We start from the raw sequence: 15,087 nt of genomic DNA, 5'->3' as shown, positions 1-15,087 counted from the left end.
AAAGCACTTTATTTTGTTATCACAATAATAATATCGCTCTGTGCTCGTATATGGCAAAGCCGAAAAAGCCAGTAATTATGGTATCCACTGCCCATTACCGTCAAATCACCGATCCATTGAAAGGATTCAAGCCAGATCAAATTTTGGACTACAGTAAATTTAAAGCGGGGGTAGATACAATGGATCAAATGTTGACTGGCTATTCGTGCAAACGCTCGATAAACCGTTGGCCACTGGCAATGTTTGTTTGATATGCTTGATATTGCCGGTTTGGCCTCATTCATCATCTATGACGAGCTGAATCCGGCAAAGCAGAGTGATAAGAGGCGCTCATTTATCATTGAATTGGCAGGACAGCTAGTTATCCCACATATGACGAAACGGGCGACTAACCCATTAGTATGCAGGTTTGCTCATATAAGACAAGCAATGAATCTTTTCAATATCAAGGTGAGTATGAATTATATACACACCTACATATATCTCCGCGTATAAAGATATGTGTATGCATGTATTCATATTTACTAATTTAAAATAAATTATTTCGCTACTTTTAGGTACCGGAATCTTGTCCATCGACATCAGATGCAGCACAGCAACAATCATATGGTCAAGTTGCTTCAACACGGTCATCGTGCAACCATTGTGCTGCTTCTTCTTCGAAAAAGCGACGTAAAACTCGTTATAACTGCAGCAAATGTAATCGTCCCATATGTCTTAATAAACATTCCATGCAACTATATAGTTGTAAACCCAATTGCTCTTCGTAATTAATACTAATCCGTTCAAATAAATAAATAAAATTATTTTTAAAACCGTACTTCTTACATTATTTGTATGGGTCTGGGCAGACCCTTATGATGCACTTACCGCATCATAAGGCACCGAACATCGGAGGGTTAACGTTAAATATTGCTATTAATTCTTAATTTTAATTTATAAAAAGTAATATAAATCGAAAGGCTGATATAGTGACTACATTTGCGTGTTATAATTTTTAAATTCGGTCCACGCACTTAGACATTATAAGCAAATATATCGTGGTAGAAAAGGAAAGTACAGCCTTTTAGTAAATTACAGTGACCAATGAAATCGCCAAAAAATTCATTAAAAGACTTTTATTCGGATAAAATTTTACTTTAGTGCTATCTCATTTAAGGCAATGTTCATAATTATTTTTATAACAGTATAGTATTTTTTAGTGGGTATAAATGCTAATTCGAAGGATAAACGGTGTTGTATGCTAGTATAAACGTACTTAAATATATAAATATTATTAAAATTTTTTATTGTTATTTCTAATAGATATGCACTAGAAACTGTTAATCTGGTATACTTTAAGTACGACAAAAATAGTGAACTGTTTTATGGCAATGGGATCTTACTTGGCAGGAGATCAACATACTTTCCTTCATAACTAATTCAATTCTCTCAGCTAATATTTCAATTATGTTCGCTCCTGTACCAAACTGTTTTCCTACGAATTCAATTCATTAGCTATAAAATTCTGCAACACTTTCTGCTCTAATCATTTTCATCTTATACTTTTATTAGTTGGTTTTAATTTCCTCTCCTATGCATGCCAATTAAACAACATTTTTCACTTCACGCGGTATACGGTTCGATAGGCATTTGGCTGGCATATAGCCACTTTCGCCCAAATGCTTGATGCAAACATTACCCGATGGGCTTATGGTGAGCCAAGTAATGGAACCATGGTTAATATTCATGCGCAGCCATGCTTCAGGCGGTAGCTGCAGTGCCCGACATACAAAATACCGTATAACATTTGCATGGCCAATGATCATCGTATAAGAATCATGCTCTTGATCGGAATGAGCGCGATAAAAGTAACGCCTAAAAGCCGCCTCAATGCGTGCGCCATCCCGGAAGAACTGCTGTAAGAAAATTATTATAGTTCAATATAACCAACAAGACGGCAAGAAAACATTGGGTCTAAAGAATACGCAGCGTGTCGATAAAAAATAGGTTCGATAGACTATACCAAACTGGCGGCACTAAAATTTGTATGCGGAAACTAAAAATGGAGGAGACATTGAAAGTGAAAGGACAATTGTATGCATTTTTAAAACCACAATAACTTTTTTTAAATTAGAAATGGTCAACTTTTTATGAAAAATACAAAAAAAGTTAGTACATAAAACGATTTTATAGAAGATTTTCTCAGCTAACATAAAATAAATGTAATTTCATTAAAAAGTATATTCAATTGTCTTTCATTTGAAATAGGCTTTTTGCGTTTAATTCCATTTTACATTTTTATACAGGTTGGGCCATACAGCGTTTGGTTTTTGAACCACCTATTTTTTTGAGAATGGTAACACAAACGACATGTCAAATGTGTTCATAATTTACTTTAAGGCTTGACATTTACGAAATGGGACGCTATACGCTTGAACAAAATTGGGAGATATTGAAAACCTATTTCCAAAGTGGTGAGTCTTCTTCTTCTTCCGCGGTTACAGTAAATGGCAAGCGTTACCGTGACATGCTCAACGAGTTTTTGTTTCCAAAAATTGAAAAGAATGGCATGGACGACATTTGGTTTCAACAGGGTGGTGCAACTGGTCACACTGCCAAAGTTACACTCCGATATCAATTGACCGCCTCGGAGCTGTGATTTAAGCCCGTTGGACTATTTTTTGTGGGGAGCCGTTAAGGACAAATGCTATGCGAACCATCCAGAGACGATTGATACTTTAAAACACGAAATCGAAGTTTTCATTCATGAAATTGGAGCCCAAACAATCGAAAATGTGCTTAATAATTGGGTGGATCGAATGGCCTACTGTAAAGCCAGTCGTGGCAGTCATTTGAACGATATTATTTTTCATTCATAAATGACAATGTTCAATCTTCAAAAAAAAAAAAAGTTTGAAAAAACATCGATTAGTTTTTTTTTATAGCCGATTCAAAAAGGAAATTTTACATGGCCCACCCTATAAAAGTATTTTAATTACCTCTTTGTGCTTAGTTTTGTAAACGGATAAGTAGTTTTTGAGATATTGTGGTTTTTTAAATGTGCACAATTTACTTTTGACCGCCGAATATTTTAAATTAAGTTTCATTTTAATTTCTACTTATAAATTTTAGTACCGTACAAAAAAGCATAGAGTTCTATTTAACCTCATTTTTATGTTTTTACGTATTCTTATTATAACTAACTCACAGACTTCTCGGGGCGCCAGTGACCCACAGGCGGTTGTGGCGGTATAGGTGCGCCCTCGCGCAAGTAGTGGCAATGCTTTACTTTTTCAGGATCATGGTCGATTTCTTTGAGTATCATCTCGGAAGTCTCTTGAGCGCGTGTCATTGTCGAAATCACAATTTTATCCCATTCGATGCCCAACTCACGTAAACGTTGACCCGTATATTTCGCTTGCAGTCGACCCAATTCCGTAAGATGATGATCCTTATCGTGATCGCCGGCGTCCAGGTATTGCCCGTGGCGAATAAGCACAATGTGGCGCGTCGCCCTTACACGCATCTTCTCCAATTCGTTATTGTAACGATTTTGTTCCTGCGGAGAGTCATTTTTAACTGGGCGTACACAACTTTTGGGATCACGACAATCCCAATCTTGATCCCAGATGGCGGCTTCATTAACTGGTTTTTCGGAAGTTGTCCACGAGTTCTGCACTAGATTATTGGGTTCGCGCAACCGATGGTAGTAGTAAACTGCCAGGCCTGCACCAGTACCGACTGCAATACTGCTTAGTTTGCGTAAATTGTTCCACGCAACCATAATTTAATGCTTCTGATTAAAAATTACGTTATTTTATTACTTTGTCTCTAACAGCGCGGCAGAAACGTAAACAACGCTGATTTGATTAGCAATTAAGGTTAGTGGTGAAAGTTTGCTATATCAAGTTTACAGTTATCGATCATTTTATACGTAACAGTAGTTCTGGGGGTCAATTCACATCTGCGTAACGTGAAGTGAAAAAAGTTTTCACATTCGTTTTCACTCTATCTTTTCACAAACGATTATTTTATGATTTTACTGCTTACTGATGTAGTAACTGATTTCGTTTCACATTTAGCTGTAACGTAAGTGTTGGCGTATAACGTAAGGAGCGCCAATGACAAACGAAATCGTCTGGAGGCAATTCGTTCGTCTGACCTTTCGTTCGTAATAGAGAATGAGGCTGTATGGTAGCAGTAGTGTAAAAAACAAAGTTTACAAGTATTTTATTTTCGCAATTGGGTGGTTTGGATGTCAAAATTTTAATCTGATTGTAAACAAACCGGCGAATCTTTAAAAACAGAACTAGTTGACAAACAATTCAGTGTTTTACTGATGTCACCTAGCACACATTCGACTTGGTATTCACCAACATCCAATAAATTTTAAATCAAAGGGAATAACATATTTGGCGAGTTTTCTGCCCATCAACGTATACATCCTTTTTCTTATTAATTATGCATTCCATTTTTTTCTGAAGTAAAAATCGTTGCTCCTTTATATTATTTAAAATTTATATATTTTCATAAAAATACATTTAAATTTTTTTATACATTTTTCACGTAACTAACTATCTCCAATACACTACGTCTCTTCTTCAGCCGAACTATTCTCTTCGTGTGACGTTTGCCGCGCAAATGCGAAACCGCCATTTAATCCTGCTGAAGCAATCTGCAAACGCTGTTCTTTCTTTTGCTTCTTCAGCTTGCGTAACGCTTTATCATTGGACTTCTTTCGCTTTTTCTGCGTTTCATTGTCGGTACCATTTTCCATAGCGTCTGTCGCTTCCCTGCCCTCATTAACGCCCTGTTCTTTCTGATCATTTGCGGTCTCTTCTGTATGTTGTTTGTTAGTTGCCTTTTGCTTTCCTTTGTTACGTACCACAGGCAGCTTATAGGCAGCACAGAAACGCTGGTAAAGCTGCGTTGTGTCGGCGCGCATCCTTTGTACAGCTTGCCCAATTTCAATGTCGGCCAGCACCGATTTCAGTTGCAGCCTTTGATGACACTTTTGTGCTTGGAGCAGTAACTGTATCAAAACAGAATACTCCTTCGGCGAGACTTCGGCATCTGTTTTGGCAGCAAGCGCTTTAATATGGGTACAGAGCGAACTTTCAATGACCTTTAACTGTTTTTTTGTGATAGACACGTCCAAACGCTGCAGATCATGATTTTTATATAGCACATCGAGGATCTCGTAAATTTGGATACGGCGGAAGGCACGTATTTGCATTGTAAGACCTTCTCGCGATAACGCCACAGCTAAATCCCAAACACCACACCAACGTAGCCGGAAAATGTCGGACAACAGTGTGATGTTAACGCTAGGATTGCGCGACTGTAGGAATTCCTGGATATATTCTTGACATAGCTCAAGCACTTTTTTGGAATCAGCACCTTTTTCTGCAGCAATTTTATTCGCACCAACGACTAGGAATATTATGCATTTATTGCGCAACTTATTCATTGTCTCAAAAGCGGAAACTGGTGATTTTTGTTCAACAATTAGACGTATGAAGGCCACCACCTCTTCTTCCTGCACATCGGCGACATCACATTTCAATGCTGTCAACTTTTGCAGCACCTTTTCCACTTTGATTTGTAGTGGCTTTAGTTCATCTCCCACGCAGTAGGGAAGCATATTAAACAAAGCTAGCATAATTTCAATAGTGATCAGCAATGGTGGTTGCTGCTGCAAATAGATTTCCAGCAGATCGAGAACGCGTATGCGGAAATGCATGACTGTTGTGACCTTGATTCGATAGCTCTTTGATTTTTTCACAGCTGATCCGCCTCCTCCCGTTTTACGCATTGCTTTGAAGGCTTCAGCTAAAGCTTCGTCAAGTTTGCGCCCCTGCTCTTCTGTCATATCGTTCAGATCGATTGAGGCCATATCATCGTCATCGTCGCCCGCGGTAGGCACACCACCATGTTCCATAAGCGCTTGCGAGACGGCATTACGCAGTTTGTCAGCAGCGGTAGCTTCATCGTCTTCAGCTTCGTTCTCTTCGTCATCGTCATCATCATCATCGTCATCATCATCATCATCCTCATCATCTTCTTCATCGTTATCATTTTCATCTACTTCCGAGGCACTATCGGCCTTACCATTCGCAGATTTCGTCGCTGTTTCTTCATCCTCATCTTCGGTATCGTTTTCTGCATCACTTTCTTCTCCTTGTGCACTTAATGGGTTATGCCCATCCTTCATGTCCAGCACAGCTAATATCTGATGTACAACGGTCAGATTAAGGCTGCCACATAAGTGGGGGAATAGTGCATTGACAATATTTCGCAGCACGGTGGCATTTTGCGAAAGTAGATGCAGAAATAAATCTACAACCACCTCAATCCATTCGGGTTCTTCAACCTGAAAAATATAGTTTGTTTTAATACGAATTATTTGATTTAAAATCCATTGTATATAAGTTAAGGTGTTCACACATCCTTATAATAAAAATTAATATTAGTTTTGGGAAAAAGAAATCCATTATTTTCTCGGTAGGTAGCTGTAGTGATCGATATCTCGTAAAGTATCGATAAAACAATTTAAAGTTTATTCTGCTTGTCAAAGTGACATTTCACACTAAAAAAATTCTTTTGCTATTTTTTGTAGGAGTGTGCGAATCCCATTCGATTCGAATCCCTATTCGAGTCGAATATCGAATAGTTCGAAATATTCGAATAGTTCGGAATTTCCGAATAGTTTGAAATATTCGAATAATTCGAGCGATTTGAATTATCCGAAGAAATAAAATCCTAAACAGGTTATTCTATTATAGTAATTCTACATAATAAAAATAAAATAAATTTTCTATCATTTAATTATCGTTGAATATAACATTTATCAATAATATTTTGAACAATATAAATAATTATAAGCTAATAAACTTTTCTAATTAAAAATTTCTTTCTAAGAATATTTTTGCTCTTTATCAACAAATATATTTTCACACATATTCACTAAAGTAATACATGATCAGTAGCTGTGGATACTATTCACAGACTTGATAATTCTAGTCCTTGGAGTTCGGGACAAAGTTAGGACTCCAAGTATAGTTGCCATCAACCACCAAATAGTTCGTTGATAGTGGCTGTAGATACACTTGTCATGTAAAATAATACTATATGTTTGGAAAAGCCAATTGCATTCGGCATTTTTTTGATATGAAATTAATGGTATTTTATTCATGAACTTTAGTATTATTTTTTCCTTTCCTAAGCAGATATATGTAGCTTCCAAGTATAAACTTGAATGTACACTCATTAAAATTAGAAAACAGGTTTAAGAACAATACTGTAGTGGAGAATTGTAATATGCATAAGAGATTAGTGATTAACCATTCATCTAAGATAGAAATCATTTCATGTGTCGATCGATACGTACGATTAGAAGAATCGATATCATTTAAAAACCTATATCAAGTTATTTAAAACTACTAATCATATAAAAATAATGATATCCTAACCGAAGATTAAACAATGAACTTTAAGCCATGTTAATTTTGCTTTTATTAGACCTGAAATCTTCAGAAAAATCGTTTAAAAAAATAAAAAAAAGCATGCACTCAGTTAAATATTCGAATTATCTGAATTATTTAAACTATTCGAATTATTCGAATAGTTCGAACTATTTTAACCATTCGAATAATTCGAATAGTTCGAATAGTTCAAACCATTCGAATAATTCGAAACATTCGAATATTTGAGTCGAATCTCGGATCGAATAATTCGGTTCGATTCGCTTCGAATAGTTCGAAATTTCGAATATTCGCACACCCCTAATTTTTTGTTTCTTATATTCAGTTGCAAGCTACAGGGTTGGCACATTCTATAGTTTTTCTTTGATAATGGCGAAAATGCAAGCCAGATCGTTAAAATTGTAATGGTGCTTATGGCGCCGATACTGTAACCGCTAATTACAGCAATTTTGGTTTCGTAGATTCCGTTCAGGCATTTTTGACGTTAAAGAAAATGTCGATAAAATCACAGAAATTATCGAAGTTAACCGGCCATAGATCGACCATAAAACACGTTTAGACCATTTGCATATTTTTTTTCGCAAATATAACTGATTTCTTTTTCCCCAAACTAATATTTATTTTATGTACCCAAGCCAATAAACTTTTTATCTAAATTAAAAAATATATATGTATATAGCACTTCTCAACTTACCTCAGCATTAGCTTTTTTGACGACTTCCTTTCCCTTTTGCTTATTCCTGTGTTTCTCTTTGACACGTTGCATGCACTTGAGCAAGTCTTCTATAACCGGTCCTGACATTTCCGGTTCGCGGAACAATTGCAATCCCATACTGAGTAGCAAAATTTGGAAAATCAATTCTAGTTTGTTGTCACCGGCTGTCCCTTTCGCCGATTTCGACGATGCGTGTTTCTTAGCGCTCATCTCGTTGCCACCTACCGCTAAGAACATTTGCTGCCAGTATTTATGTAATGACTCGTCGTATTGCTTGATACGGAAATGTTTCGCAGCATGCTTCTGCTCAATGCGTTCATTGCAGTATTGCACCAGTTTCAAAAGCAGCTGCTTTTCCTGTTGCAAGTCGACCAGTCGATTCTGCAGGCTTGTAAAAAACATATTTTTGCATTGTTCACCAAAATCTTTGCTGAACGGGGACGCATTTTCCTTTTTGCATATTTCTACTGTCTCCGAGACATGAAATATGCCGCAGGTGAGTAGAAAGCGCAATTGTTGCTCCCGCCATTTATATTCTTGGCGCACGGCTTTGTGTGCTAGAAGATGCTGCAGCATATAACCAGCGTTCATTCGTTCGAAATTCAACCATGTTTCACTTGCGTTGCTGATATTTTTCGGCTGCGTACCTAGAAAGATGGTTCGATAGAGTGTATATATTTCCTTAATGCCCGTTGCCCCCAAAGCGTTGATTATTTGATGTACAATACGTGTGCTCGTGTATTTCTCGATTTCAAATAAGCCAGGTGACAGTATAAGACGGCGTATCACGGCTACTAGTTCTTTATCATCACCAAGATGTGTGCAACAACTAACCAGAGCTTCAAAGAAGTCATCGTAGAAAGCTTTTAATGTTTCATCTTTCTTTTGTTTTTGATTTTTAAGTCCTTCGACTAACAGATGCATGAAATTTGGACTTAATAAATCCGCAACAACTACACGCTTCTTCTCCGCCTCATGTAACTGCTGCCAACTAGTAAATATATCAGTGGCTATTTTCAAAGTAATTAACTCGCGTAGTTTGTTGTTTGTTTCCAATCCAGCATCAACCTGCTGTGTCCAAAAAGAGCTCAGGTTCTCACTTTTAGATATGTAAGCTCCGAAATGCTCAAAAGCAGGGTGTGTTAAAAGTTGCATATTGCTGTGTTCCCAGAAAAGCCGATACAAATGAGCATAGCTCTCCGGTTGTAGTAGATCAGCACTACCAAAAAGTGATTTTAGGAATTTCGCATTCACGGTATTTGGAAAGAGACGCTGCACGGCGATGAGGCAATGTACCGTTTGTAGAGTTTGTTTTGGCCACGATCGGCGTAATTCAGTTTGCAGTAAAGGCCAAACGACAGTGTTAAATTGTTTGGCAGAAAGCTGTTCAAAAACATAAATATGGTAGTCACAAATTTTGGATAGAAAAAAAGCATATGTATGTGTACCTTTTCCATAATTTCAATGAGTAGAGCATAAGCAAGTGAGGCATGATAACTGCGCTGCTTAGTGGCCTTCAAAAGCGTGTTTGCTATACGTTCCAAATGTTCATCATTGTCAACGTTTTGCAATCGCGAGGCTTGTTGCACCGCACCGCAAACTAATATTTTACCCACAACAGCATCGGCATCGTCCTACTCAAAAATCATGTAATTAATATGCATAATAGCCAATTATAATTGTGAAAGAAGTATATAAATTTACTTTATTGGCCACTGTTGTTCCCACATGCAACTCTTTTTCCATCGTATCAAAAATATCCTCAAGTGTAATATCTTGCTCATCGAATGTTTTTAATAGCGCAACTAAACCGGTGTAAAATCCAGCTCGCGAGATGTTTGTAGCAGCGCCACAGCCACGTACCAGGCGTTTAAGCGTGTATGCTAATTCTTTTTTACGCTGTAAATTTCAAATAAATATAAAGAAACATGTCTTGAAAGCGAACAATTAAACCACATACCTTCTCTGGCTCCTTAGTTTCGCTCAGTTGTTGTAGCAATTGTAGTGCCGCTTTCATGCGCTTCTCTTCCTCTTCACTGGTCAACTCGGTAAAATGTTGGAAAAGCGAATTGCCCACTGTGGCACTTGTCTTTCCTGCTGGGAGTTTCTCCACTGAGGCCACCTCTGTTTGGCCATTAGTTGCGCCATTCAACATAAACTTTGTTTGCTTGGGTGACTTTGCAGGTGTCGAGGAGCTAATTTCAATTTCTCCTTCATCCTCAGCAGGCAAATCACGTTTCGCTGCTTTTTTCGCTAGTTTGTCTTTCATTCCTCCAGAATTTATTTAAATCTGCTGCTAATTTTCTCAAATAACAAACTATGGCCAACAAGCACATGTGCAACAAAGGTTGCCAGATTTGATAGAAAGATAGAAAAAGAAATATGATTCTCAAAGGGATGCCAAGTATACAAAAGTAATAATAATTATTTTTGTATCAATTGCATATCATATAAGTAGTTTTTTGCTATTTTCACACGTCACGTAATTCACTTTCTCATTCGGAATTCGCTCTCTTATTCGTAATTTACTTAAATACAAAGTGTAAAGAACGTATAATTTGTAAGTAATTCAGTCCCAATTACCTTGCGAATTACGAACAAATCGTTGTCTTCTGCAATTACAATCGGAAATTTATTGAAATCAAACTGAAACGAAAAAGTAAAAAAAGAACAAATAAACAAATAAGTAAAGAGCACAAACTTTGAATATTAGCAAGAAAGAGTTATTATATAATAATGAAGGCAAAAAAAAAAGGTGGAAGAAACCAAATTGTCTTCAGATATAATGAGCACTCGAGCTGTGTATTTTCGTTTTCACCTCTATCGTTGAGCATACCATTTCCTTGGTTCTGCAACTCCTGCTCCATTTCTAAAAGTATGTGGCTGTTTTTACAGCAGCCAAACTACTTGTTAATTATTAAGCCCCATATCTCTAACAACACTTTTTCGACGGCCTGCTGCCGTTAATACAATTAGATAATAATAAAGTAAAATATTATTTTCAACTTGCATTTCTTCTTTTAATCCACAAAAGTGTTTTCTATTGCCAGTCCACACTCGCAATTGGAGTTTTAATAAAAACATCATTTAATAAAGTACAAAAATCTGCCAAAAACAAAAATGAAATAAAAATTTAATATATAGTTGAATTCACTTAAGTCAGTAGTTTGGATGCCATTTGCTTGACCTCCAATATAGTTTTAATAGCACTGCTTTAATTGACAGTAGCACCACTACTGCAGAGAACGTTAAATATACATTAACGTTCTCTAACTACTGTGCTTTTTCCTTTTCTAGCATTTTTCCTCAATTCCACATAAAAACTTGGGAGAAAACTTTAAATATTTACACATATAAGGCAGAAATAAAATCTCCTGCTTATTTCGAGTGCAACAACAATGAAGAAAGTATTAATGATTGCGGAGAAGCCTTCGCTGGCGGCATCTCTTGCCACAATTCTATCAAATGGACGCAGCACGACAAAAAAAGGTTTACCATCATCACCGATCTTTTAATTAAATCTTTATTAATAATTCTAAATAAGCTTTATTATTTTCTCTGTTTTATAGCATCCAGTAATTCCTGCTCAACCCATGAATGGGTTGGTTCATTCCGCGATGAGCGCAGCGTGCTGTTCCGAATGACGTCAGTGTGCGGTCACGTCATGTCATTAGATTTTGTGGGCAAATACAATTCTTGGGATCGCGTAGATCCAGCTGAATTGTTCGGTTGTCCTACCGAAAAAAAAGAAGCGAATCCTAAACAACATATGCGCTCCTTCCTGGCGAATGAAGCGCGTGGCTGCGACTATTTGGTGCTCTGGCTCGATTGTGATAAAGAAGGCGAAAATATTTGCTATGAAGTGATGGACGCTGTGTCACGTATCATACCAAATGTATATAGCCGAAGCGTAACATATCGCGCTCACTTTTCTGCCATCACCGAGAAGGATATAAAAGGCGCAATGGAATCGTTAGGTTTTCCGAACGAAAATGAATCGAAATCAGTGGATGCGCGTCAAGAGTTAGATTTGCGCATTGGTTGTGCGTTTACGCGTTTCCAAACAAAATTTTTCCAAGGACGCTATGGCGATTTAGACTCGTCGTTAATATCATACGGCCCCTGTCAGACACCGACGCTGGGATTTTGTGTGAAACGCCATGATGATATACAAACATTTAAGCCAGAGAGTTTCTGGTATCTGCAACTGTTGGCTGGACAGCCAGAAATTACATTGGAATGGGCGCGGGGGCGTGTATTCAAAAAGGATATTGCCATCATGTTGATGCAGCGCGTCAAGGAGCAAAAAGAAGCTCTGTATGTTTATTTTAAAACGCTTTGAAGCAGTGAAGTTACATTGTATATTGCATATTTTTAGGGTGGAGAGTGTAAATTCAAAAGAACAGTTCAAAGGACGTCCGCAGGCTTTAAATACCGTGGAATTGATGCGTATTTGCAGTTCGGGACTTGGTATAGGTCCCTTTCAAGCAATGCAAATCGCTGAGCGATTATATACCCAGGGATATATCAGTTATCCGCGTACAGAAACCAATCAGTATCCAGCAAATTTCGATTTGCAGTAAGTGAACAAAAAACATTTTTTCGTATAGACATTTTTTTAAATTTTCTTTGGTGATCAATTCTAGCGCCGTTCTACGGATATTGCAACCTTCCTCCGAGTTTGGTGAAGAAGCGCGTAGCGTATTGAGCGATTTCAATTCGCCGCGCAATGGTAAGGACGCCGGTGACCATCCACCGATCACCCCTATGAAGCTGGCTAATCGCAGTGACTTCGATAAAGATACCTGGCGCGTATATGATTTCATTTGTCGTCATTTTCTCGGCACCGTATCTCGCGACTTGAAATATCGCACAACCACCGCCAAACTGAGCGTCGGAATGGAGACTTTCATCAGCACCGCAAGCGTACTAATCGATCCTGGTTTCACAAAGGTCATGACCTGGCAGGCGTTCGGACGTGACGAAGCTATACCACCTTTTGTTGAAGGTGAAAAGGTTGCCATAAATGACGTGCGTATAGTCGAATCTCAAACAGGACCACCGGACTACCTCACCGAGGCTGAATTGATTACCCTAATGGAGCAGCATGGCATTGGTACAGATGCCTCTATACCAGTGCATATCAACAACATTTCACAACGAAATTATGTGCGCATCGAGACGGGACGCAAGCTGATACCAACAACGCTGGGAATTGTGCTAGTGCATGGGTATCAGAAGGTCAGTTTCGCAATCCATATATAACTATGTTAAGCATATTTCAAAGGAAATGAGAATTCGTATGGCGAAAGTAATGCCCGTCAATAAACCCTATTCCATTTCAGATCGATCCCGAGCTCGTTTTACCCACAATGCGTTCGGAGGTGGAGCGTATGTTAAATTTAATTGCCAAAGGCTCAGCAGATTTCCAAGCTGTACTGCGCCATGCCATTGAAATATTCCGCCTGAAGTTTTTGTATTTCGTTAAAAATATTTCCAGCATGGACAGCCTCTTTGAGGTGTCTTTCTCACCACTGGCCGAAACTGGCAAGGCCCATTCGCGTTGCGGCAAGTGCAGGCGCTACATGAAATACATACAAGTACGACATATCAATTTTACTGTATACAGAAATACAAATTAACGGCTTTGATGTTATTCTTAGACGAAACCAGCACGTCTGCATTGTTCGCATTGTGACGAAACATATTCGTTGCCGAACGGCGGTAATGTTAAAGTCTATCGTGAATTCAAATGCCCACTAGACGATTTCGAGTTGCTGGCCTTTACAACAGGCGCCAAAGGACGTTCGTATCCCTTCTGCCCGTACTGCTACAACCGTCCACCTTTCAGAGATATGCCAAAAAATAGTGGCTGCAACTCATGCACGCACCCCACCTGCCCGCACTCACTCAATACGCTGGGCATTTCCAGTTGCGTGGAGTGCGAACATGGTGTACTTGTGCTGGATTGCACATTGGCGCCTAGTTGGAAGCTCGGCTGCAATCGCTGCGACGTCATAATCAATTGTTTCAAAGGTGCCACCAAAGTAACAGTGGAAGGTAAGCTGAAGCTTTATTTTTTTAATAAAATTACGGTTACTTTTAATGATTTCTGCCTCGCTCTCCACCAGAACAAAAGTGCACGGAATGCGGCGCTCAACTAGTCAATGTTGTCTACAAGTCGGATAAAACGAAATTCAAGGATGGCACAGAAGAGAAAAGCGGCTGTGTTTTTTGTTCCAACATATTTGCGCACCTGGTGGAGAAACATCGCGCGGTCGCATCGCGACCAGTGAATTTGCGTGGTGGTGGCCGAGGCGGTGGCCGTGGTGGTACCAAAGGTGGACGCGGCGGTGCAGGCGGTGGACGTGGTGGGCGTGGTCCACGACAACCGAAGGATAAAATGGCACAATTGGCAGCATATTTCGTTTAAGCATTAGCTGCAACGTAACAACAAAACAGTAAGATGTAGATTTATGCGATTGACCGTTCTACAAGCAATGCAAACAAAAGTAGCGAGCAGCAAGGAGCTAAGAATAAGTGCATATTAAAAAGCCTGTTTAAAATGAAAACAAACGAAAACAAGATTATACAAAAATCAGTAGCTATTGAATTGTACAGTTTTTGTGGTGTAATTTTATATATATAAAATATGTACATTGTGCCCCTTAAAGAGTAAGTAAGTTCAATGTGTATGTTCTTGTAATTGCATTTATTTAAAAACGAACGAACTCATATGCTCCAATAATTACTTTAAATTACATTAAGTAATTGTATGATAGAGTGCAAATACATAAGTTACATTAAGTAAACCGTTTATCTAAAATTGTGAACTTTACTTAAACAACAAATCGTAGAGAAATTAAAAAAATAATATTGAGGACGAAAAAATAATGTTGTTTCATA

The 15,087-nt window shown here is 38.2% G+C and overlaps 3 protein-coding genes across 4 annotated transcripts; 1 reads left to right on the top strand and 2 right to left on the bottom strand.

The window, feature by feature from the left end:
* Positions 1-1,103: 1,103 nt before the first annotated feature.
* LOC128859120 (serine/threonine-protein phosphatase Pgam5, mitochondrial) lies at positions 1,104-4,043 on the bottom strand. 2 transcript variants are annotated; one of them, XM_054095864.1, is made up of 2 exons: positions 3,191-4,043; positions 1,104-1,895 (listed from the first exon to the last, which is right to left on the bottom strand). In XM_054095864.1, exons 1-2 carry the CDS (start codon positions 3,764-3,766, stop codon positions 1,587-1,589), a joined length of 885 nt encoding a protein of 294 aa, XP_053951839.1. In that variant the 5' UTR covers positions 3,767-4,043; the 3' UTR covers positions 1,104-1,586. The 2 variants fall into 2 exon arrangements, with proteins under 2 accessions (XP_053951839.1, XP_053951838.1); XM_054095863.1 differs by having other exon boundaries at positions 1,104-1,898; positions 3,191-4,033.
* A 431-nt stretch (positions 4,044-4,474) lies between these two features.
* On the bottom strand, positions 4,475-10,523 carry LOC128859119 (myb-binding protein 1A). The gene is made up of 5 exons (XM_054095862.1): positions 10,142-10,523; positions 9,886-10,080; positions 9,630-9,815; positions 8,161-9,564; positions 4,475-6,355 (listed from the first exon to the last, which is right to left on the bottom strand). The coding sequence occupies exons 1-5, from the start codon at positions 10,448-10,450 to the stop codon at positions 4,571-4,573; spliced, it is 3,879 nt and encodes a 1,292-aa protein (XP_053951837.1). The 5' UTR covers positions 10,451-10,523; the 3' UTR covers positions 4,475-4,570.
* Positions 10,524-11,417: 894 nt separating this feature from the next.
* Positions 11,418-15,087, top strand: LOC128859118 (DNA topoisomerase 3-beta). The gene is made up of 7 exons (XM_054095861.1): positions 11,418-11,670; positions 11,751-12,498; positions 12,560-12,760; positions 12,828-13,422; positions 13,527-13,781; positions 13,845-14,241; positions 14,313-15,087. Exons 1-7 carry the CDS (start codon positions 11,580-11,582, stop codon positions 14,612-14,614), a joined length of 2,589 nt encoding a protein of 862 aa, XP_053951836.1. The 5' UTR covers positions 11,418-11,579; the 3' UTR covers positions 14,615-15,087.

The sequence above is a fragment of the Anastrepha ludens genome, chromosome 3 (assembly GCF_028408465.1).
Source record: "Anastrepha ludens isolate Willacy chromosome 3, idAnaLude1.1, whole genome shotgun sequence".
Lineage (NCBI taxonomy): Eukaryota > Metazoa > Arthropoda > Insecta > Diptera > Tephritidae > Anastrepha > Anastrepha ludens.
This window is presented reverse-complemented; position numbering and strand designations above follow the sequence as displayed.